The sequence below is a fragment of the Dendrobates tinctorius genome, unplaced genomic scaffold, assembly GCF_039654945.1.
Source record: "Dendrobates tinctorius isolate UK_male_01 unplaced genomic scaffold, ASM3965494v1 ptg000235l, whole genome shotgun sequence".
NCBI classification, from domain to species: Eukaryota; Metazoa; Chordata; class Amphibia; order Anura; family Dendrobatidae; genus Dendrobates; species Dendrobates tinctorius.
This window is the reverse complement of record NW_027361902.1, coordinates 1,445,024-1,469,177: the sequence shown is the minus strand read 5'-3', so window position 1 is coordinate 1,469,177 and position 24,154 is coordinate 1,445,024. Positions and strand designations below refer to the sequence as shown.

At 53.5% G+C, this 24,154-nt stretch overlaps 1 protein-coding gene across 1 annotated transcript in view; it reads right to left on the bottom strand.

Moving 5' to 3' along the window:
* The window catches only part of HGH1 (HGH1 homolog), a 68,177-nt gene extending 46,627 nt beyond the window's left edge, over nucleotides 1–21,550 (bottom strand). Inside the window, exons 1-2 of the mRNA XM_073556545.1 lie at nucleotides 21,355–21,550; nucleotides 15,839–16,387 (exon numbers count right to left, since the gene is read on the bottom strand). Of these exons, the coding sequence (XP_073412646.1) occupies nucleotides 15,839–16,371 (533 nt within the window). The 5' untranslated portion in view covers nucleotides 16,372–16,387; nucleotides 21,355–21,550. The remainder of the gene's footprint in view (nucleotides 1–15,838; nucleotides 16,388–21,354) is intronic.
* Nucleotides 21,551–24,154: the final 2,604 nt, after the last annotated feature.

Sequence of the window (24,154 nt, the reverse complement as noted above, 5' to 3'; positions counted from 1 at the left end):
GGTCATACATGTACATATATAGATACTGGCCAGTGACCGGGTCATACATGTACATATACACATACTGGCCGGTGACCGGGTCATACATGTACATATACACATACTGGCCGGTGACCGGGTCATACATGTACATATACACATACTGGCCGGTGACCGGGTCATACATGTACATATACAGATACTGGCCGGTGACCGGGTCATACATGTACATATACAGATACTGGCCGGTGACCGGGTCATACATGTACATATACACATACTGGCCGGTGACCGGGTCATACATGTACATATACAGATACTGGCCGGTGACCGGGTCATACATGTACATATATAGATACTGGCCAGTGACCGGGTCATACATGTACATATACACATACTGGCCGGTGACCGGGTCATACAGGTACATATACAAATACTGGCCGGTGACCGGATCATACATGTACATATACAGATACTGGACAGTGACCGGGTCGTACACGTACATATACAGATACTGGACAGTGACCGGGTCGTACACGTACATATACACATACTGGACAGTGACCGGATCGTACACGTACATATACACATACTGGCCGGTGACCGGGTCGTACACGTACATATACACATACTGGCCGGTGACCGGGTCATACACGTACATATACACATACTGGCCGGTGACCGGATCATACACGTACATATACAGATACTGGACGGTGACCGGGTCATACACGTACATATACAGATACTGGACGGTGACCGGGTCATACACGTACATATACAGATACTGGACGGTGACCGGGTCATACACGTACATATACACATACTGGCCGGTGACCGGGTCATACATGTACATATACACATACTGGCCGGTGACCGGGTCATACATGTACATATACAGATACAGGCCAGTGACCGGATCATACATGTACATATACACATACTGGCCGGTGACCGGGTCATACATGTACATATACAGATACTGGCCGGTGACCGGGTCATATATGTACATATACTGGCCGGTGACCGGATCATACATGTACATATACAGATACTGGCCGGTGACCGGGTCATACATGTACATATACACATACTGGCCGGTGACCGGGTCATACATGTACATATACAGATACTGGCCGGTGACCGGGTCATACATGTACATATACAGATACTGGCCGGTGACCGGGTCATACATGTACATATACAGATACTGGCCGGTGACCGGGTCATACATGTACATATACTGGCCGGTGACCGGGTCATACATGTACATATACTGGCCGGTGACCGGATCATACATGTACATATACTGGCCGGTGACCGGATCATACATGTACAGATACTGGCCGGTGACCGGGTCATACATGTACATATACTGGCCGGTGACCGGGTCATACATGTACATATACTGTACATATACTGGCCGGTGACCGGATCATACATGTACATATACAGATACTGGACAGTGACCGGGTCATACACGTACATATACAGATACTGGCCGGTGACCGGGTCATACACGTACATATACAGATACTGGCCGGTGACCGGGTCATACATGTACATATACAGATACTGGACAGTGACCGGGTCATACATGTACATATACACATGCTGGCCGGTGACCGGGTCATACATGTACATATACTGGCCGGTGACCGGATCATACATGTACAGATACTGGCCGGTGACCGGGTCATACATGTACATATACTGGCCGGTGACCGGGTCATACATGTACATATACTGTACATATAATGGCCGGTGACCGGATCATACATGTACATATACAGATACTGGCCGGTGACCGGGTCATACATGTACATATACAGATACTGGCCGGTGACCGGGTCATACATGTACATATACAGATACTGGCCGGTGACCGGGTCATACATGTACATATACAGATACTGGCCGGTGACCGGATCATACATGTACATATACACATACTGGCCGGTGACCGGGTCATACATGTACATATACAGATACTGGCCGGTGACCGGGTCATACATGTACATATATAGATACTGGCCAGTGACCGGGTCATACATGTACATATACACATACTGGCCGGTGACCGGGTCATATATGTACATATACTGGCCGGTGACCGGATCATACATGTACATATACAGATACTGGCCGGTGACCGGGTCATACATGTACATATACACATACTGGCCGGTGACGGGGTCATACATGTACATATAGAGATACTGGCCGGTGACCGGGTCATACATGTACATATACAGATACTGGCCGGTGACCGGGTCATACATGTACATATACTGGCCGGTGACCGGGTCATACATGTACATATACTGGCCGGTGACCGGATCATACATGTACAGATACTGGCCGGTGACCGGATCATACATGTACATATACTGGCCGGTGACCGGGTCATACATGTACATATACTGGCCGGTGACCGGGTCATACATGTACATATACAGATACTGGACAGTGACCGGGTCATACACGTACATATACAGATACTGGACAGTGACCGGGTCATACATGTACATATACAGATACTGGACAGTGACCGGGTCATACATGTACATATACACATACTGGCCGGTGACCGGGTCATACATGTACATATACTGGCCGGTGACCGGATCATACATGTACAGATACTGGCCGGTGACCGGGTCATACATGTACAGATACTGGCCGGTGACCGGGTCATACATGTACATATACTGTACAGATACTGGCCGGTGACCGGGTCATACATGTACATATACAGATACTGGCCGGTGACCGGGTCATACATGTACATATACAGATACTGGCCGGTGACCGGGTCATACATGTACATATACAGATACTGGCCGGTGACCGGGTCAAACATGTACATATACAGATACTGGCCGGTGACCGGGTCATACATGTACAGATACTGGCTGGTGACCGGATCATACATATACAGATACTGGCCGGTGACCGGGTCATACATGTACATATACAGATACTGGCCGGTGACCGGGTCATACATGTACATATACAGATACTGGCCGGTGACCGGGTCATACATGTACATATACAGATACTGGCCGGTGACCGGGTCATACATGTACATATACAGATACTGGCCGGTGACCGGGTCATACATGTACATATACAGAAACTGGCCGGTGACCGGGTCATACATGTACATATACAGAAACTGGCCGGTGACCGGGTCATACATGTACAGATACTGGCCGGTGACCGGGTCATACATATACAGATACTGGCCGGTGACCGGGTCATACATGTACATATACAGATACTGGCCGGTGACCGGGTCATACATGTACAGATACTGGCCGGTGACCGGGTCATACATATACAGATACTGGCCGGTGACCGGGTCATACATGTACATATACAGATACTGGCCGGTGACCGGGTCATACATGTACATATACAGATACTGGCCGGTGACCGGGTCATACATGTACATATACAGATACTGGCCGGTGACCGGGTCATACATGTACATATACAGATACTGGCCGGTGACCGGGTCATACATGTACATATACAGATACTGGCCGGTGACCGGGTCATACATGTACATATACAGAAACTGGCCGGTGACCGGGTCATACATGTACATATACAGAAACTGGCCGGTGACCGGGTCATACATGTACATATACAGAAACTGGCCGGTGACCGGGTCATACATGTACATATACAGAAACTGGCCGGTGACCGGGTCATACATGTACATATACAGAAACTGGCCGGTGACCGGGTCATACATGTACATATACAGAAACTGGCCGGTGACCGGGTCATACATGTACATATACAGAAACTGGCCGGTGACCGGGTCATACATGTACATATACAGAAACTGGCCGGTGACCGGGTCATACATGTACATATACAGAAACTGGCCGGTGACCGGGTCATACATATACAGATACTGGCCGGTGACCGGGTCAAACATGTACATATACAGATACTGGCCGGTGACCGGGTCATACATGTACAGATACTGGCCGGTGACCGGGTCATACATATACAGATACTGGCCGGTGACCGGGTCATACATGTACATATACAGATACTGGCCGGTGACCGGGTCATACATGTACATATACAGATACTGGCCGGTGACCGGGTCATACATGTACATATACAGATACTGGCCGGTGACCGGGTCATACATGTACATATACAGATACTGGCCGGTGACCGGGTCATACATGTACATATACAGAAACTGGCCGGTGACCGGGTCATACATGTACATATACAGAAACTGGCCGGTGACCGGGTCATACATGTACATATACAGAAACTGGCCGGTGACCGGGTCATACATGTACATATAGATACTGGCCGGTGACCGGGTCATACATGTACATATACAGATACTGGCCGGTGACCGGGTCATACATGTACATATACAGATACTGGCCGGTGACCGGGTCATACATGTACATATACACATACTGGCCGGTGACCGGATCATACATGTACGTATACAGACACTGGCCGGTGACCGGGTCATACATGTTCATATACAGATACTGGCCGGTGACCGGGTCATACATGTACATATACACATACTGGCTGGTGACCGGGTCATACATGTACATATACACATACTGGCCGTTATCATACATGTACATATACAGATACTGGCCGGGTCATACATGTACATATACACATACTGGCCGGTGACCGGGTCATACATGTACATATACAGATACTGGCCGGTGACCGGATCATACATGTACATATACAGATACTGGCCGGTGACCGGGTCATACATGTACATATACACATACTGGCCGGTGACCGGGTCATACATGTACATATACAGATACTGGCCGGTGACCGGGTCGTACATGTACATATACAGATACTGGCCGGTGACCGGATCATACATGTACATATACAGATACTGGCCGGTGACCGGATCATACATGTACATATACAGATACTGGCCGGTGACCGGGTCATACATGTACATATACAGATACTGGCCGGTGACCGGGTCATACATGTACATATACAGATACTGGCCGGTGACCGGGTCATACATGTACATATACAGATACTGGCCGGTGACCGGATCATACATGTACATATACAGATACTGGCCGGTGACCGGGTCATACATGTACATATACAGATACTGGCCGGTGACCGGGTCATACATGTACATATACAGATACTGGCCGGTGACCGGGTCATACATGTACATATACAGATACTGGCCGGTGACCGGGTCATACATGTACATATACAGATACTGGCCGGTGACCGGGTCATACATGTACATATACAGATACTGGCCGGTGACCGGGTCATACATGTACATATACACATACTGGCCGGTGACCGGGTCATACATGTACATATACACATACTGGCCGGTGAACGGGTCATACATGTACATATACTGGCCGGTGACCGGGTCATACATGTACATATACAGATACTGGCCGGTGACCGGGTCATACATGTACATATACAGATACTGGCCGGTGACCGGGTCATACATGTACATATACAGATACTGGCCGGTGACCGGGTCATACATGTACATATACAGATACTGGCCGGTGACCGGGTCATACATGTACATATACAGATACTGGCCGGTGACCGGGTCATACATGTACATATACAGATACTGGCCGGTGACCGGGTCATACATGTACATATACAGATACTGGCCGGTGACCGGGTCATACATGTACATATACAGATACTGGCCGGTGACCGGGTCATACATGTACATATACAGATACTGGCCGGTGACCGGGTCATACATGTACATATACAGATACTGGACAGTGACCGGGTCATACATGTACATATACACATACTGGCCAGTGACCGGATCATACATGTACATATACAGACACTGGCCAGTGACCGGATCATACATGTACATATACAGACACTGGCCGGTGACCGGGTCATACATGTACATATACAGATACTGGACAGTGACCGGGTCATACATGTACATATACACATACTGGCCAGTGACCGGATCATACATGTACATATACAGATACTGGCCGGTGACCGGGTCATACATGTACAAATACAGATACTGGCCGGTGACCGGGTCATTCATGTACATATACACATACTGGCCGGTGACCGGATCATACATGTACATATACAGACACTGGCCGGTGACCTAGTCATACATGTACATATACAGATACTGGCCGGTGACCTAGTCATACATGTACAGATACTGGCCGGTGACCGGGTCATACATGTACATATACAAATACTGGCCGGTGACCGGGTCATACATGTACATATACAGATACTGGCCGGTGACCGGGTCATACATGTACATATACAGAAACTGGCCGGTGACCGGGTCATACATGTACATATACAGAAACTGGCCGGTGACCGGGTCATACATGTACATATAGATACTGGCCGGTGACCGGGTCATACATGTACATATACAGATACTGGCCGGTGACCGGGTCATACATGTACATATACAGATACTGGCCGGTGACCGGGTCATACATGTACATATACACATACTGGCCGGTGACCGGGTCATACATGTACATATACACATACTGGCCGGTGACCGGATCATACATGTACATATACACATACTGGCCGGTGACCGGATCATACATGTACATATACAGACACTGGCCGGTGACCGGATCATACATGTACATATACAGATACTGGACGGTGACCGGGTCATACATGTACATATACAGATACTGGCCGTTATCATACATGTACATATACAGATACTGGCCGGGTCATACATGTACATATACAGATACTGGCCGGTGACCGGGTCATACATGTACATATACAGATACTGGCCGGTGACCGGGTCGTACATGTACATATATAGATACTGGCCGGTGACCGGGTCGTACATGTACATATATACATACTGGCCGGTGACCGGATCATACATGTACATATACAGATACTGGCCGGTGACCGGGTCATACATGTACATATACACATACTGGCCGGTGTCCGGATCATACATGTACATATACAGATACTGGCCGGTGACCGGGTCATACATGTACATATACAGATACTGGCCGGTGACCGGGTCGTACATGTACATATATAGATACTGGCCGGTGACCGGGTCATACATGTACATATACACATACTGGCCGGTGACCGGATCATACATGTATATATACACCACATTTTAAAAAAGACATCAACAAACTGGAGCAAGTTCAGAAAAGAGCGACCAGAATGGTGACCGGTCTGCAAACCCTGTCTTATGAGGAAAGGTTGCAGGATTTGGGAATGTTTAGTTTGCAAAAGAGAAGACTGAGAGGAGACTTAATAGCTGTCTACAAATATCTAAAGGGCTGTCACATTGTAGAAGGATCAACTTTATTCTCATTTGCACAAGGAAAGACTAGAAGCAATGGGATGAAACTGAATGGGAAGAGACACAGATTAGATATTAGAAAAAACTTTTTGACAGTTAGAGTGATCAATGAGTGGAACAGGCTGCCACGAGAAGTGGTGAGTTCTCCTTCAATGGAAGTCTTCAAACAGAGGCTGGACAGACATCTGACTGGGATGATTTAGCGAATCCTGCTTTGAGCAGGGGGTTGGACCAGATGGCCCAGGAGGTCCCTTCCAACTCTACGATTCTATGATTCTACAGATACTGGCCGGTGACCGGGTCATACATGTACATATACAGATACTGGCCGGTGACCGGGTCATACATGTACAGATACTGGCCGGTGACCGGATCATACATGTACATATACACATACTGGCCGGTGACCGGGTCATACATGTACATACACACATACTGGCTGGTGACCGGGTCATACATGTACATATACAGATACTGGCCGGTGACCGGGTCATACATGTACATATACACATACTGGCCGGTGACCGGGTCATACATGTACATATACACATACTGGCCGGTGACCGGGTCATACATGTACATATACACATACTGGCCGGTGACCGGGTCATACATGTACATATACACATACTGGCCGGTGACCGGGTCATACATGTACATATACAGAAACTGGGCGGTGACCGGGTCATACATGTACATATACAGAAACTGGCCGGTGACCGGGTCATACATGTACATATACAGAAACTGGCCGGTGACCGGGTCATACATGTACATATACAGAAACAGGCCGGTGACCGGGTCATACATGTACATATACACATACTGGCCGGTGACCGGATCATACATGTACATATACACATACTGGCCGGTGACCGGATCATACATGTACATATACAGACACTGGCCGGTGACCGGGTCATACATGTACATATACACATACTGGCCGGTGACCGGGTCATACATGTACATATACAGATACTGGACGGTGACCGGGTCATACATGTACATATACACATACTGGCTGGTGACCGGGTCATACATGTACATACACACATACTGGCCGTTATCATACATGTACATATACAGATACTGGCCGGTGACCGGGTCATACATGTACATATACAGACACTGGCCGGTGACCGGGTCATACATGTACATATACAGATACTGGACGGTGACCGGGTCATACATGTACATATACACATACTGGCCGGTGACCGGGTCATACATGTACATACACACATACTGGCCGTTATCATACATGTACATATACAGATACTGGCCGGATCATACATGTACACATACAGACACTGGCCGGTGACCGGGTCATACATGTACATATACAGACACTGGCCGGTGACCGGGTCATACATGTACATATACAGATACTGGCCGGTGACCGGGTCATACATGTACATATACAGATACTGGCCGGTGACCGGGTCATACATGTACATATACAGATACTGGCCGGTGACCGGGTCATACATGTACATATACAGATACTGGCCGGTGACCGGGTCATACATGTACATATACAGATACTGGCCGGTGACCGGGTCATACATGTACAGATACTGGCCGGTGACCGGATCATACATGTACATATACACATACTGGCCAGTGACCGGATCATACATGTACATATACAGACACTGGCCGGTGACCGGGTCATACATGTACATATACAGATACTGGACAGTGACCGGGTCATACATGTACATATACACATACTGGCCAGTGACCGGATCATACATGTACATATACAGATACTGGCCGGTGACCGGGTCATACATGTACATATACACATACTGGCCGGTGACCGGGTCATACATGTACATATACAGATACTGGCCGGTGACCGGGTCGTACATGTACATATACAGATACTGGCCGGTGACCGGATCATACATGTACATATACAGATACTGGCCGGTGACCGGGTCATACATGTACATATACAGATACTGGCCGGTGACCGGGTCATACATGTACATATACAGATACTGGCCGGTGACCGGGTCATACATGTACATATACAGATACTGGCCGGTGACCGGATCATACATGTACATATACAGATACTGGCCGGTGACCGGGTCATACATGTACATATACAGATACTGGCCGGTGACCGGGTCATACATGTACATATACAGATACTGGCCGGTGACCGGGTCATACATGTACATATACAGATACTGGCCGGTGACCGGGTCATACATGTACATATACAGATACTGGCCGGTGACCGGGTCATACATGTACATATACAGATACTGGCCGGTGACCGGGTCATACATGTACATATACACATACTGGCCGGTGACCGGGTCATACATGTACATATACACATACTGGCCGGTGAACGGGTCATACATGTACATATACTGGCCGGTGACCGGGTCATACATGTACATATACAGATACTGGCCGGTGACCGGGTCATACATGTACATATACAGATACTGTCCGGTGACCGGGTCATACATGTACATATACAGATACTGGCCGGTGACCGGGTCATACATGTACATATACAGATACTGGCCGGTGACCGGGTCATACATGTACATATACAGATACTGGCCGGTGACCGGGTCATACATGTACATATACAGATACTGGCCGGTGACCGGGTCATACATGTACATATACAGATACTGGCCGGTGACCGGGTCATACATGTACATATACAGATACTGGCCGGTGACCGGGTCATACATGTACATATACAGATACTGGCCGGTGACCGGGTCATACATGTACATATACAGATACTGGACAGTGACCGGGTCATACATGTACATATACACATACTGGCCAGTGACCGGATCATACATGTACATATACAGACACTGGCCAGTGACCGGATCATACATGTACATATACAGACACTGGCCGGTGACCGGGTCATACATGTACATATACAGATACTGGACAGTGACCGGGTCATACATGTACATATACACATACTGGCCAGTGACCGGATCATACATGTACATATACAGATACTGGCCGGTGACCGGGTCATACATGTACAAATACAGATACTGGCCGGTGACCGGGTCATTCATGTACATATACACATACTGGCCGGTGACCGGATCATACATGTACATATACAGACACTGGCCGGTGACCTAGTCATACATGTACATATACAGATACTGGCCGGTGACCTAGTCATACATGTACAGATACTGGCCGGTGACCGGGTCATACATGTACATATACAAATACTGGCCGGTGACCGGGTCATACATGTACATATACAGATACTGGCCGGTGACCGGGTCATACATGTACATATACAGAAACTGGCCGGTGACCGGGTCATACATGTACATATACAGAAACTGGCCGGTGACCGGGTCATACATGTACATATAGATACTGGCCGGTGACCGGGTCATACATGTACATATACAGATACTGGCCGGTGACCGGGTCATACATGTACATATACAGATACTGGCCGGTGACCGGGTCATACATGTACATATACACATACTGGCCGGTGACCGGGTCATACATGTACATATACACATACTGGCCGGTGACCGGATCATACATGTACATATACACATACTGGCCGGTGACCGGATCATACATGTACATATACAGACACTGGCCGGTGACCGGATCATACATGTACATATACAGATACTGGACGGTGACCGGGTCATACATGTACATATACAGATACTGGCCGTTATCATACATGTACATATACAGATACTGGCCGGGTCATACATGTACATATACAGATACTGGCCGGTGACCGGGTCATACATGTACATATACAGATACTGGCCGGTGACCGGGTCGTACATGTACATATATAGATACTGGCCGGTGACCGGGTCGTACATGTACATATATACATACTGGCCGGTGACCGGATCATACATGTACATATACAGATACTGGCCGGTGACCGGGTCATACATGTACATATACACATACTGGCCGGTGTCCGGATCATACATGTACATATACAGATACTGGCCGGTGACCGGGTCATACATGTACATATACAGATACTGGCCGGTGACCGGGTCGTACATGTACATATATAGATACTGGCCGGTGACCGGGTCATACATGTACATATACACATACTGGCCGGTGACCGGATCATACATGTACATATACACATACTGGCCGGTGACCGGATCATACATGTATATATACACCACATTTTAAAAAAGACATCAACAAACTGGAGCAAGTTCAGAAAAGAGCGACCAGAATGGTGACCGGTCTGCAAACCCTGTCTTATGAGGAAAGGTTGCAGGATTTGGGAATGTTTAGTTTGCAAAAGAGAAGACTGAGAGGAGACTTAATAGCTGTCTACAAATATCTAAAGGGCTGTCACATTGTAGAAGGATCAACTTTATTCTCATTTGCACAAGGAAAGACTAGAAGCAATGGGATGAAACTGAATGGGAAGAGACACAGATTAGATATTAGAAAAAACTTTTTGACAGTTAGAGTGATCAATGAGTGGAACAGGCTGCCACGAGAAGTGGTGAGTTCTCCTTCAATGGAAGTCTTCAAACAGAGGCTGGACAGACATCTGACTGGGATGATTTAGCGAATCCTGCTTTGAGCAGGGGGTTGGACCAGATGGCCCAGGAGGTCCCTTCCAACTCTACGATTCTATGATTCTACAGATACTGGCCGGTGACCGGGTCATACATGTACATATACAGATACTGGCCGGTGACCGGGTCATACATGTACAGATACTGGCCGGTGACCGGATCATACATGTACATATACACATACTGGCCGGTGACCGGGTCATACATGTACATACACACATACTGGCTGGTGACCGGGTCATACATGTACATATACAGATACTGGCCGGTGACCGGGTCATACATGTACATATACACATACTGGCCGGTGACCGGGTCATACATGTACATATACAGATACTGGCCGGTGACCGGGTCATACATGTACAGATACTGGCCGGTGACCGGATCATACATGTACATATACAGAAACTGGCCGGTGACCGGGTCATACATGTACATACACACATACTGGCTGGTGACCGGGTCATACATGTACATATACAGATACTGGCCGGTGACCGGGTCATACATGTACATATACACATACTGGCCGGTGACCGGGTCATACATGTACATATACACATACTGGCCGGTGACCGGGTCATACATGTACATATACACATACTGGCCGGTGACCGGGTCATACATGTACATATACAGAAACTGGCCGGTGACCGGGTCATACATGTACATATACAGAAACTGGCCGGTGACCGGGTCATACATGTACATATACAGAAACAGGCCGGTGACCGGGTCATACATGTACATATACACATACTGGCCGGTGACCGGATCATACATGTACATATACACATACTGGCCGGTGACCGGATCATACATGTACATATACAGACACTGGCCGGTGACCGGGTCATACATGTACATATACACATACTGGCCGGTGACCGGGTCATACATGTACATATACAGATACTGGACGGTGACCGGGTCATACATGTACATATACACATACTGGCTGGTGACCGGGTCATACATGTACATACACACATACTGGCCGTTATCATACATGTACATATACAGATACTGGCCGGTGACCGGGTCATACATGTACATATACAGACACTGGCCGGTGACCGGGTCATACATGTACATATACAGATACTGGCCGGTGACCGGGTCATACATGTACATATACACATACTGGCCGGTGACCGGGTCATACATGTACATACACACATACTGGCCGTTATCATACATGTACATATACAGATACTGGCCGGATCATACATGTACACATACAGACACTGGCCGGTGACCGGGTCATACATGTACATATACAGACACTGGCCGGTGACCGGGTCATACATGTACATATACAGATACTGGACGGTGACCGGGTCATACATGTACATATACACATACTGGCCGGTGACCGGATCATACATGTACATATACAGACACTGGCCGGTGACCGGGTCATACATGTACATATACAGATACTGGCCGGTGACCGGGTCATACATGTACATATACAGATACTGGCCGGTGACCGGGTCATACATGTACATATACACATACTGGCTGGTGACCGGGTCATACATGTACATATACACATACTGGCCGTTATCATACATGTACATATACAGATACTGGCTGGGTCATACATGTACATATACAGATACTGGCCGGTGACCGGGTCATACATGTACATATACAGATACTGGCCGGTGACCGGGTCATACATGTACATATACAGATACTGGCCGGTGACCGGGTCGTACATGTACATATATAGATACTGGCCGGTGACTGGATCATACATGTACATATACACATACTGGCCGGTGACCGGGTCATACATGTACATATATAGATACTGGCCGGTGACTGGATCATACATGTACATATACACATACTGGCCGGTGACCGGGTCATACATGTACATATACAGATACTGGCCGGTGACCGGGTCATACATGTACATATACAGATACTGGCCGGTGACCGGGTCGTACATGTACATATATAGATACTGGCCGGTGACCGGGTCATACATGTACATATACACATACTGGCCGGTGACCGGGTCATACATGTACATATACAGATACTGGCCGGTGACCGGGTCATACATGTACAGATACTGGCCGGTGACCGGGTCATACATGTACAGATACTGGCCGGTGACCGGGTCATACATGTACATATACAGATACTGGCCGGTGACCGGGTCATACATGTACATATACAGATACTGGCCGGTGACCGGGTCATACATGTACATATACAGATACTGGCCGGTGACCGGGTCATACATGTACATATACAGATACTGGCCGGTGACCGGGTCATACATGTACATATACAGATACTGGCCGGTGACCGGGTCATACATGTACAGATACTGGCCGGTGACCGGATCATACATGTACATATACACATACTGGCCAGTGACCGGATCATACATGTACATATACAGACACTGGCCGGTGACCGGGTCATACATGTACATATACAGATACTGGACAGTGACCGGGTCATACATGTACATATACACATACTGGCCAGTGACCGGATCATACATGTACATATACAGATACTGGCCGGTGACCGGGTCATACATGTACATATACAGAAACAGGCCGGTGACCGGGTCATACATGTACATATACACATACTGGCCGGTGACCGGATCATACATGTACATATACACATACTGGCCGGTGACCGGGTCATACATGTACATATACAGATACTGGCCGGTGACCGGGTCGTACATGTACATATACAGATACTGGCCGGTGACCGGGTCATACATGTACAGATACTGGCCGGTGACCGGGTCATACATGTACATATACACATACTGGCCGGTGACCGGGTCATACATGTACATATACACATACTGGCCGGTGACCGGGTCATACATGTACATATACACATACTGGCCGGTGACCGGGTCGTACATGTACATATATAGATACTGGCCGGTGACCGGGTCATACATGTACATATACACATACTGGCCGGTGACCGGGTCATACATATACATATACAGATACTGGCCGGTGACCGGGTCATACATGTACATATACAGATACTGGCCGGTGACCGGATCATACATGTACATATACACATACTGGCCGGTGACCGGGTCGTACATGTACATATATAGATACTGGCCGGTGACCGGATCATACATGTACATATACACATACTGGACAGTGACCGGATCATACATGTACATATACAGATACTGGCCGGTGACCGGGTCATACATGTACAGATACTGGCCGGTGACCGGGTCATACATGTACATATATACTGGCCGGTGACCGGGTCATACATGCACATATACACATACTGGCCGGTGACCGGGTCATACATGTACATATACACATACTGGCCGGTGACCGGGTCATACATGTACATATACACATACTGGACAGTGACCGGATCATACATGTACATATACACATACTGGACAGTGACCGGATCATACATGTACATATACAGATACTGGCCGGTGACCGGGTCATACATGTACATATACACATACTGGACAGTGACCGGATCATACATATACAGACACTGGACAGTGACCGGATCATACACGTACATATACAGATACTGGCCGGTGACCGGGTCATACATGTACATATACACATACTGGCCGGTGACCGGGTCATACATGTACATATACACATACTGGACAGTGACCGGATCATACATATACAGACACTGGACAGTGACCGGGTCATACATGTACATATACACATACTGGCCGGTGACCGGGTCATACATGTACATATACACATACTGGACAGTGACCGGGTCATACATGTACATATACACATACACATATGAGGGGTACACATTACCCGGCAGGGGGCTTCGGGTGCCCGGCAGCACTCACCTGTTACGGTCCAGTATAAAGCTGCGGCCCTCGGGCAGCTGCGTCAGGTTGCACATCAGGGGCCCCAGGTAGTGGAGGGCCGCGGCTGCGTTGTAGTGGGGGCTGCAGATCATCTCCAGCAGTTTGTTCAGGCCCCGATCTGTCAGCAACGTGATGACGGCGCGGCAGGACGCCTCCTCGCGGCTCAGGTTACACAGCGCGGTGCAGACAGAGTCCGCATAAACGTAGCGGGGGTCCGTCAGCCGCTCCGCCAGCACAGGGAGCAGAGTGGGGATCTCCAGCAAGAAGCGGTGAGTGCAGGGGTCAGAGGTCAGATTCACCAGTATGTGGTAAGTTTCCTGAATCACTGGCGGTGAGGGGTCAGAGGTCACATCCAGCACCGCACGCACCAATCCCGGCAGCTCACACAGGCTCCGCCTACCCTCGGGCGTGGCGCTTACACCCAGCACATACTCCAGGGCCTGGCTCTTCACGTCCGCCCGCGTGCCCGGCCTCAGGAAGGTCAAGAACTCAGAGCAGAGCGCCGGATCCATAGACTGCGCCAACAACCTGCCGCAGAAGGAGGAGACAGAGGAACGGTCAGCGAGCGCAGCAGGCAGAGAATGGAGTGACAGGGGTGGGGGGTCTGGGGATATAATGTATAATGGCAGGGGGGAGACCCGGGGATATAACGGAGGAGGGGGGGGTCCGGGGATATAATGGCAGGGGGGAGAACAGGGGATATAACGGAGGAGGGGGGGTCCGGGGATATAATGGCAGGGGGGAGAACCGGGGATATAATGGCGGGGGGGGGGACCCGGGGATATAATGGCAGGGGGGGGAACCTGGGATATAACGGAGGAGGAGGGGGTCCGGGGATATAATGGCGGGGGGGGGGGACCCGGGGATATAATGGCAGGGGGGGGTCCGGGGATATAATGGCAGGGGGGAGACCCGGGGATATAACGGAGGAGGGGGGGGTCCGGGGATATAATGGCAGGGGGGAGAACCGGGGATATAACGGAGGAGGGGGGGGTCCGGGGATATAATGGCGGGGGGGGGACCTGGGGATATAATGGCAGGGGGGAGACCCGGGGATATAACGGAGGAGGGGGGGGTCCGGGGATATAACGGAGGAGGGGGGGGTCCGGGGATATAATGGTAGGGGGGAGAACCGGGGATATAACGGAGGAGGGGGGGGTCCTGGGATATAATGGGAGGATGAGGGCTCCAGGGATATAATGGGGGAGGGGGGGGCCGGGGATATAATGGGAGGAGGGCTCCTGGAATATAATGGGGGGGGCTCCGGAGATATAATGAGGGAGAACCAGGGATATAATGGGAGGAGGGGGGGTATAGTGGGGGGAGGGGGGCCTCCGGGGGTATAGTGGGGGGAGGGGGGGCCTCCGGGGGTATAGTGGGGGGGAGGGGGGGGCCTCCGGGGGTATATAGTGGGGGGGGGGTCCGGGGGTATATAGTGGGGGGGAGGAGGGGGGGTCCGGGGGTATATAGTGGGGGGGAGGAGGGGGGGTCCGGGGGTATATAGTGGGGGGGAGGAGGGGGGGTCCGGGGGTATATAGTGGGGGGGAGGAGGGGGGGTCCGGGGGTATATAGTGGGGGGGAGGAGGGGGGGTCCGGGGGTATATAGTGGGGTGGTCCGGGGGTATATAGTGGGGGGGTCCGGGGTTATATAGTGGGGGGGTCCGGGGTTATATAGTGGGGGGAGGAGGGGGGGTCCGGGGGTATATAGTGGGGGGAGGGGGGGTCCGGGGGTATTGTGGGGGGGAGGGGGGGTCCGGGGGTATATAGTGGGGGGAGGGGGGGTCCGGGGGTATATAGTGGGGGGGAGGGGGGTCCGGGGGTATATAGTGGGGGGAGGGGGGTCCGGGGGTATATAGTGGGGGGAGGGGGGGTCCGGGGGTATATAGTGGGGGGGTCCGGGGGTATATAGTGGGGGGAGGGGGGGTCTGGGGGTATATAGTGGGGGGAGGGGGGGTCTGGGGGTATATAGTGGGGGGGAGGGGGGGTCCGGGGGTATATAGTGGGGGGGAGGGGGGGTCCGGGGGTATATAGTGGGGGGAGGGGGGGTCCGGGGGTATATAGTGGGGGGAGGGGGGGTCCGGGGGTATATAGTGGGGGGGAGGAGGGGGGGTCCGGGGGTATATAGTGGGGGGAGGAGGGGGGGTCCGGGGGTATATAGTGGGGGGAGGAGGGGGGGTCCGGGGGTATATAGTGGGGGGAGGAGGGGGGGTCCGGGGGTATATAGTGGGGGGGAGGAGGGGGGGTCCGGGGGTATATAGTGGGGGGGAGGAGGGGGGGTCCGGGGGTATATAGTGGGGGGGAGGAGGGGGGGTCCGGGGGTATATAGTGGGGGGGAGGAGGGGGGGTCCGGGGGTATATAGTGGGGGGGAGGAGGGGGGGTCCGGGGGTATATAGTGGGGGGGTCCGGGGGTATATAGTGGGGGGAGGGGGGTCCGGGGGTATATAGTGGGGGGGAGGGGGGGTCCGGGGGTATATAGTGGGGGGGAGGAGGGGGGGTCCGGGGGTATATAGTGGGGGGGAGGAGGGGGGGTCCGGGGGTATATAGTGGGGGGGAGGAGGGGGGGTCCGGGGGGTATATAGTGGGGGGGAGGAGGGGGGGTCCGGGGGGTATATAGTGGGGGGGAGGAGGGGGGGTCCGGGGGGTATATAGTGGGGGGGAGGAGGGGGGGTCCGGGGGGTATATAGTGGGGGGGAGGAGGGGGGGTCCGGGGGGTATATAGTGGGGGGGAGGAGGGGGGGTCCGGGGGGTATATAGTGGGGGGGAGGAGGGGGGGTCCGGGGGGTATATAGTGGGGGGGAGGAGGGGGGGTCCGGGGGGTATATAGTGGGGGGGAGGAGGGGGGGTCCGGGGGGTATATAGTGGGGGGGAGGAGGGGGGGTCCGGGGGGTATATAGTGGGGGGGAGGAGGGGGGGTCCGGGGGGTATATAGTGGGGGGGAGGAGGGGGGGTCCGGGGGGTATATAGTGGGGGGGAGGAGGGGGGGTCCGGGGGGTATATAGTGGGGGGGAGGAGGGGGGGTCCGGGGGGTATATAGTGGGGGGGAGGAGGGGGGGTCCGGGGGGTATATAGTGGGGGGGAGGAGGGGGGGTCCGGGGGGTATATAGTGGGGGGGAGGAGGGGGGGTCCGGGGGGTATATAGTGGGGGGGAGGAGGGGGGGTCCGGGGGGTATATAGTGGGGGGGAGGAGGGGGGGTCCGGGGGGTATATAGTGGGGGGGAGGAGGGGGGGTCCGGGGGGTATATAGTGGGGGGGAGGAGGGGGGGTCCGGGGGGTATATAGTGGGGGGGAGGAGGGGGGGTCCGGGGGGTATATAGTGGGGGGGAGGAGGGGGGGTCCGGGGGGTATATAGTGGGGGGGAGGAGGGGGGGTCCGGGGGGTATATAGTGGGGGGGAGGAGGGGGGGTCCGGGGGGTATATAGTGGGGGGGAGGAGGGGGGGTCCGGGGGGTATATAGTGGGGGGGAGGAGGGGGGGTCCGGGGGGTATATAGTGGGGGGGAGGAGGGGGGGTCCGGGGGGTATATAGTGGGGGGGAGGAGGGGGGGTCCGGGGGGTATATAGTGGGGGGGAGGAGGGGGGGTCCGGGGGGTATATAGTGGGGGGGAGGAGGGGGGGTCCGGGGGTATATAGTGGGGGGGAGGAGGGGGGGTCCGGGGGTATATAGTGGGGGGGTCCGGGGGTATATAGTGGGGGGAGGGGGGTCCGGGGGTATATAGTGGGGGGGAGGGGGGGTCCGGGGGTATATAGTGGGGGGGAGGAGGGGGGGTCCGGGGGGTATATAGTGGGGGGGAGGAGGGGGGGTCCGGGGGGTATATAGTGGGGGGGAGGAGGGGGGGTCCGGGGGGTATATAGTGGGGGGGAGGAGGGGGGGTCCGGGGGGTATATAGTGGGGGGGAGGAGGGGGGGTCCGGGGGGTATATAGTGGGGGGGAGGAGGGGGGGTCCGGGGGGTATATAGTGGGGGGGAGGAGGGGGGGTCCGGGGGGTATATAGTGGGGGGGAGGAGGGGGGGTCCGGGGGGTATATAGTGGGGGGGAGGAGGGGGGGTCCGGGGGGTATATAGTGGGGGGGAGGAGGGGGGGTCCGGGGGGTATATAGTGGGGGGGAGGAGGGGGGGTCCGGGGGGTATATAGTGGGGGGGAGGAGGGGGGGTCCGGGGGGTATATAGTGGGGGGGAGGAGGGGGGGTCCGGGGGGTATATAGTGGGGGGGAGGAGGGGGGGTCCGGGGGGTATATAGTGGGGGGGAGGAGGGGGGGTCCGGGGGGTATATAGTGGGGGGGAGGAGGGGGGGTCCGGGGGGTATATAGTGGGGGGGAGGAGGGGGGGTCCGGGGGGTATATAGTGGGGGGGAGGAGGGGGGGTCCGGGGGGTATATAGTGGGGGGGAGGAGGGGGGGTCCGGGGGGTATATAGTGGGGGGGAGGAGGGGGGGTCCGGGGGGTATATAGTGGGGGGGAGGAGGGGGGGTCCGGGGGGTATATAGTGGGGGGGAGGAGGGGGGGTCCGGGGGGTATATAGTGGGGGGGAGGAGGGGGGGTCCGGGGGGTATATAGTGGGGGGGAGGAGGGGGGGTCCGGGGGGTATATAGTGGGGGGGAGGAGGGGGGGTCCGGGGGGTATATAGTGGGGGGGAGGAGGGGGGGTCCGGGGGGTATATAGTGGGGGGGAGGAGGGGGGGTCCGGGGGGTATATAGTGGGGGGGAGGAGGGGGGGTCCGGGGGGTATATAGTGGGGGGGAGGAGGGGGGGTCCGGGGGGTATATAGTGGGGGGGAGGAGGGGGGGTCCGGGGGGTATATAGTGGGGGGGAGGAGGGGGGGTCCGGGGGGTATATAGTGGGGGGGAGGAGGGGGGGTCCGGGGGGTATATAGTGGGGGGGAGGAGGGGGGGTCCGGGGGGTATATAGTGGGGGGGAGGAGGGGGGGTCCGGGGGGTATATAGTGGGGGGGAGGAGGGGGGGTCCGGGGGGTATATAGTGGGGGGGAGGAGGGGGGGTCCGGGGGGTATATAGTGGGGGGGAGGAGGGGGGGTCCGGGGGTATATAGTGGGGGGGAGGAGGGGGGGTATATAGTGGGGGGGAGGAGGGGGGGTATATAGTGGGGGGGAGGAGGGGGGGTATATAGTGGGGGGGAGGAGGGGGGGTCCGGGGGTATATAGTGGGGGGGAGGAGGGGGGGTCCGGGGGTATATAGTGGGGGGGAGGAGGGGGGGTCCGGGGGTATATAGTGGGGGGAGGGGGGGTCCGGGGGTATATAGTGGGGGGAGGAGGGGGTATATAGTGGGGGGGTCCGGGGGTATATAGTGGGGGGGTCCGGGGGTATATAGTGGGGGGAGGGGGGGTCCGGGGGTATATAGTGGGGGGGTCCGGGGGTATATAGTGGGGGGGTCCGGGGGTATATAGTGGGGGGGTCCGGGGGTATATAGTGGGGGGAGGGGGAGTCCGGGGGTATAGTGGGGGGGGAGGCGGCGGCCGGTGCTGGGCTCAGGTCTCGGTCACTCACCGTTGAGCCCCCGGTGCCGCACACGATTAGTTTCCGGCCGGTGTGTGACGTCATTGTCGTCCTCCAATCAGCGCTCAGCAGGATGTGTGGCGCGTGGTCGTGTTGCGCAGTCGCAGTTGTGCGCGGCGGCGCGGAGTGGTGACGTCAGTGGTTCCCGGGGTGAGGCCTCCGGGCTGCAGGTCACGTGTCCCCCTGTAGCGGTGACGCAATGGCGGGGCTCTGTGTCCTGCTGTAGTGATGGCGACGCCCCCGGGTCTGCTGGAGGAAGCACAGACCGCTGCCGCCCGTCCCCAGGACTATGGGGCTGGCTGCCATCCCGAGCCTCTGCCCATAGACCGGAGCCAGCTGTCCGGCCATGCTGCACACGGTCCCCAGAGCGGAGACTCTCCCATCTATTACACGGGCGCACTGATGACACCTCACACCGTCCGTTCTCCGCCGCAGACGGTTGTCCTGTAGCCGGAGCTCCTGCCGCTGCTCCCCAGCCCTGGCCGCACATCTGCTAGGCGTTGGGATTTTCCTTAGCAGGGCTTGTGCCGCCATAGACAATACATGGAGCCCGGCCGAAGAGGTGGGAATGAAGGAGCTTTCATCTGCTGCCAGCGTTACCGTCCTCCGGGCAGCCATCAGCGGGCACGCGGTGCATCGCGTCATAAGGCCCCAGATCACACATTGCTTGAAGGCAGCATTTAATAACTACATTATAGAACCATTTCCACCTTTTCTGCTTCGTCAAACGTCTTCTTGATGGGGGCGCAACCCCTTTATGGACCGATTTCCGCAGCAGAGGGTGATGTGAGCGCTTTCTCCCTTCTCCGGTGATATCTCTGTGGATTTTATCTTTTTACCTCTATGACACAGAAGATAAAACATTACGTCCCCAAACCACAACATCAGTGACAACGAGCGAGATCTCCAGTGTCGGGATCTGCAACATGACATCAGTGATAACGAGCGAGATCTCCAGTGTCGGGATCCGCAACATGACATCAGTGATAACGAGCGAGATCTCCAGTGTCGGGATCCGCAACATGACATCAGTGATAACGAGCGAGATCTCCAGTGTCGGGATCCGCAACATGACGTCAGTGACGACGAGCGAGATCTCCAGTGTCGGGATCCGCAACATGACGTCAGTGACGACGAGCGAGATCTCCAGTGTCGGGATCCGCAACATGACATCAGTGACGACGAGCGAGATCTCCAGTGTCGGGATCCGCAACATGACATCAGTGACGACGAGCGAGATCTCCAGTGTCGGGATCCGCAACATGACATCAGTGACAACGAGCGAGATCTCCAGTGTCGGGATCCGCAACATGACATCAGTGACAACGAGCGAGATCTCCAGTGTCGGGATCCGCAACATGACATCAGTGACGACGAGCGAGATCTCCAGTGTCGGGATCCGCAACATGACATCAGTGACGACGAGCGAGATCTCCAGTGTCGGGATCCGCAACATGACATCAGTGATAACGAGCGAGATCTCCAGTGTCGGGATCCGCAACATGACATCAGTGACAACGAGCGAGATCTCCAGTGTCGGGATCCGCAACATGACATCAGTGACGACGAGCGAGATCTCCAGTGTCGGGATCCGCAACATGACATCAGTGACGACGAGCGAGATCTCCAGTGTCGGGATCCGCAACATGACATCAGTGACGACGAGCGAGATCTCCAGTGTCGGGATCCGCAACATGACGTCAGTGACGACGAGCGAGATCTCCAGTGTCGGGATCCGCAACATGACGTCAGTGACGACGAGCGAGATCTCCAGTGTCGGGATCCGCAACATGACATCAGTGACGACGAGCGAGATCTCCAGTGTCGGGATCCGCAACATGACGTCAGTGACGACGAGCGAGATCTCCAGTGTCGGGATCCGCAACATGACGTCAGTGACGACGAGCGAGATCTCCAGTGTCGGGATCCGCAACATGACGTCAGTGATGACGAGAGAGCTCTCCAGTGTCGGGATCCGCAACATGACGTCAGTGATAACGAGCGAGATCTCCATTGTCGGGATCCGCAACATGACGTCAGTGATAACGAGCGAGATCTCTAGTGTCGGGATCCGCAACATGACGTCAGTGATAACGAGAGAGCTCTCCAGTGTCGGGATCCGCAACATGACGTCAGTGATAACGAGCGAGATCTCCAGTGTCGGGATCCGCAACATGACGTCAGTGATAACGAGCGAGATCTCCAGTGTCGGGATCCGCAACATGACGTCAGTGATAACGAGCGAGATCTCCAGTGTCGGGATCCGCAACATGACGTCAGTGAAAACGAGCGAGATCTCCAGTGTCGGGATCCGCAACATGACGTCAGTGATGACGAGAGAGCTCTCCAGTGTCGGGATCCGCAACATGACGTCAGTGAGGACGAGCGAGATCTCCAGTGTCGGGATCCGCAACATGACGTCAGTGACGACGAGCGAGATCTCCAGTGTCGGGATCCGCAACATGACGTCAGTGACGACGAGCGAGATCTCCAGTGTCGGGATCCGCAACATGACGTCAGTGAAGACGAGCGAGATCTCCAGTGTCGGGATCCGCAACATGACGTCAGTGAAGACGAGCGAGATCTCCAGTGTCGGGATCCGCAACATGACGTCAGTGATAACGAGAGAGCTCTCCAGTGTCGGGATCCGCAACATGATGTCAGTGATAACGAGAGAGCTCTCCAGTGTCGGGATCCGCAACATGACGTCAGTGATAACGAGCGAGATCTCCAATGTCTGCAGCATTCGACACTGTGGATCATCAGCTCCTCCTCACTATGCTCCATTCCA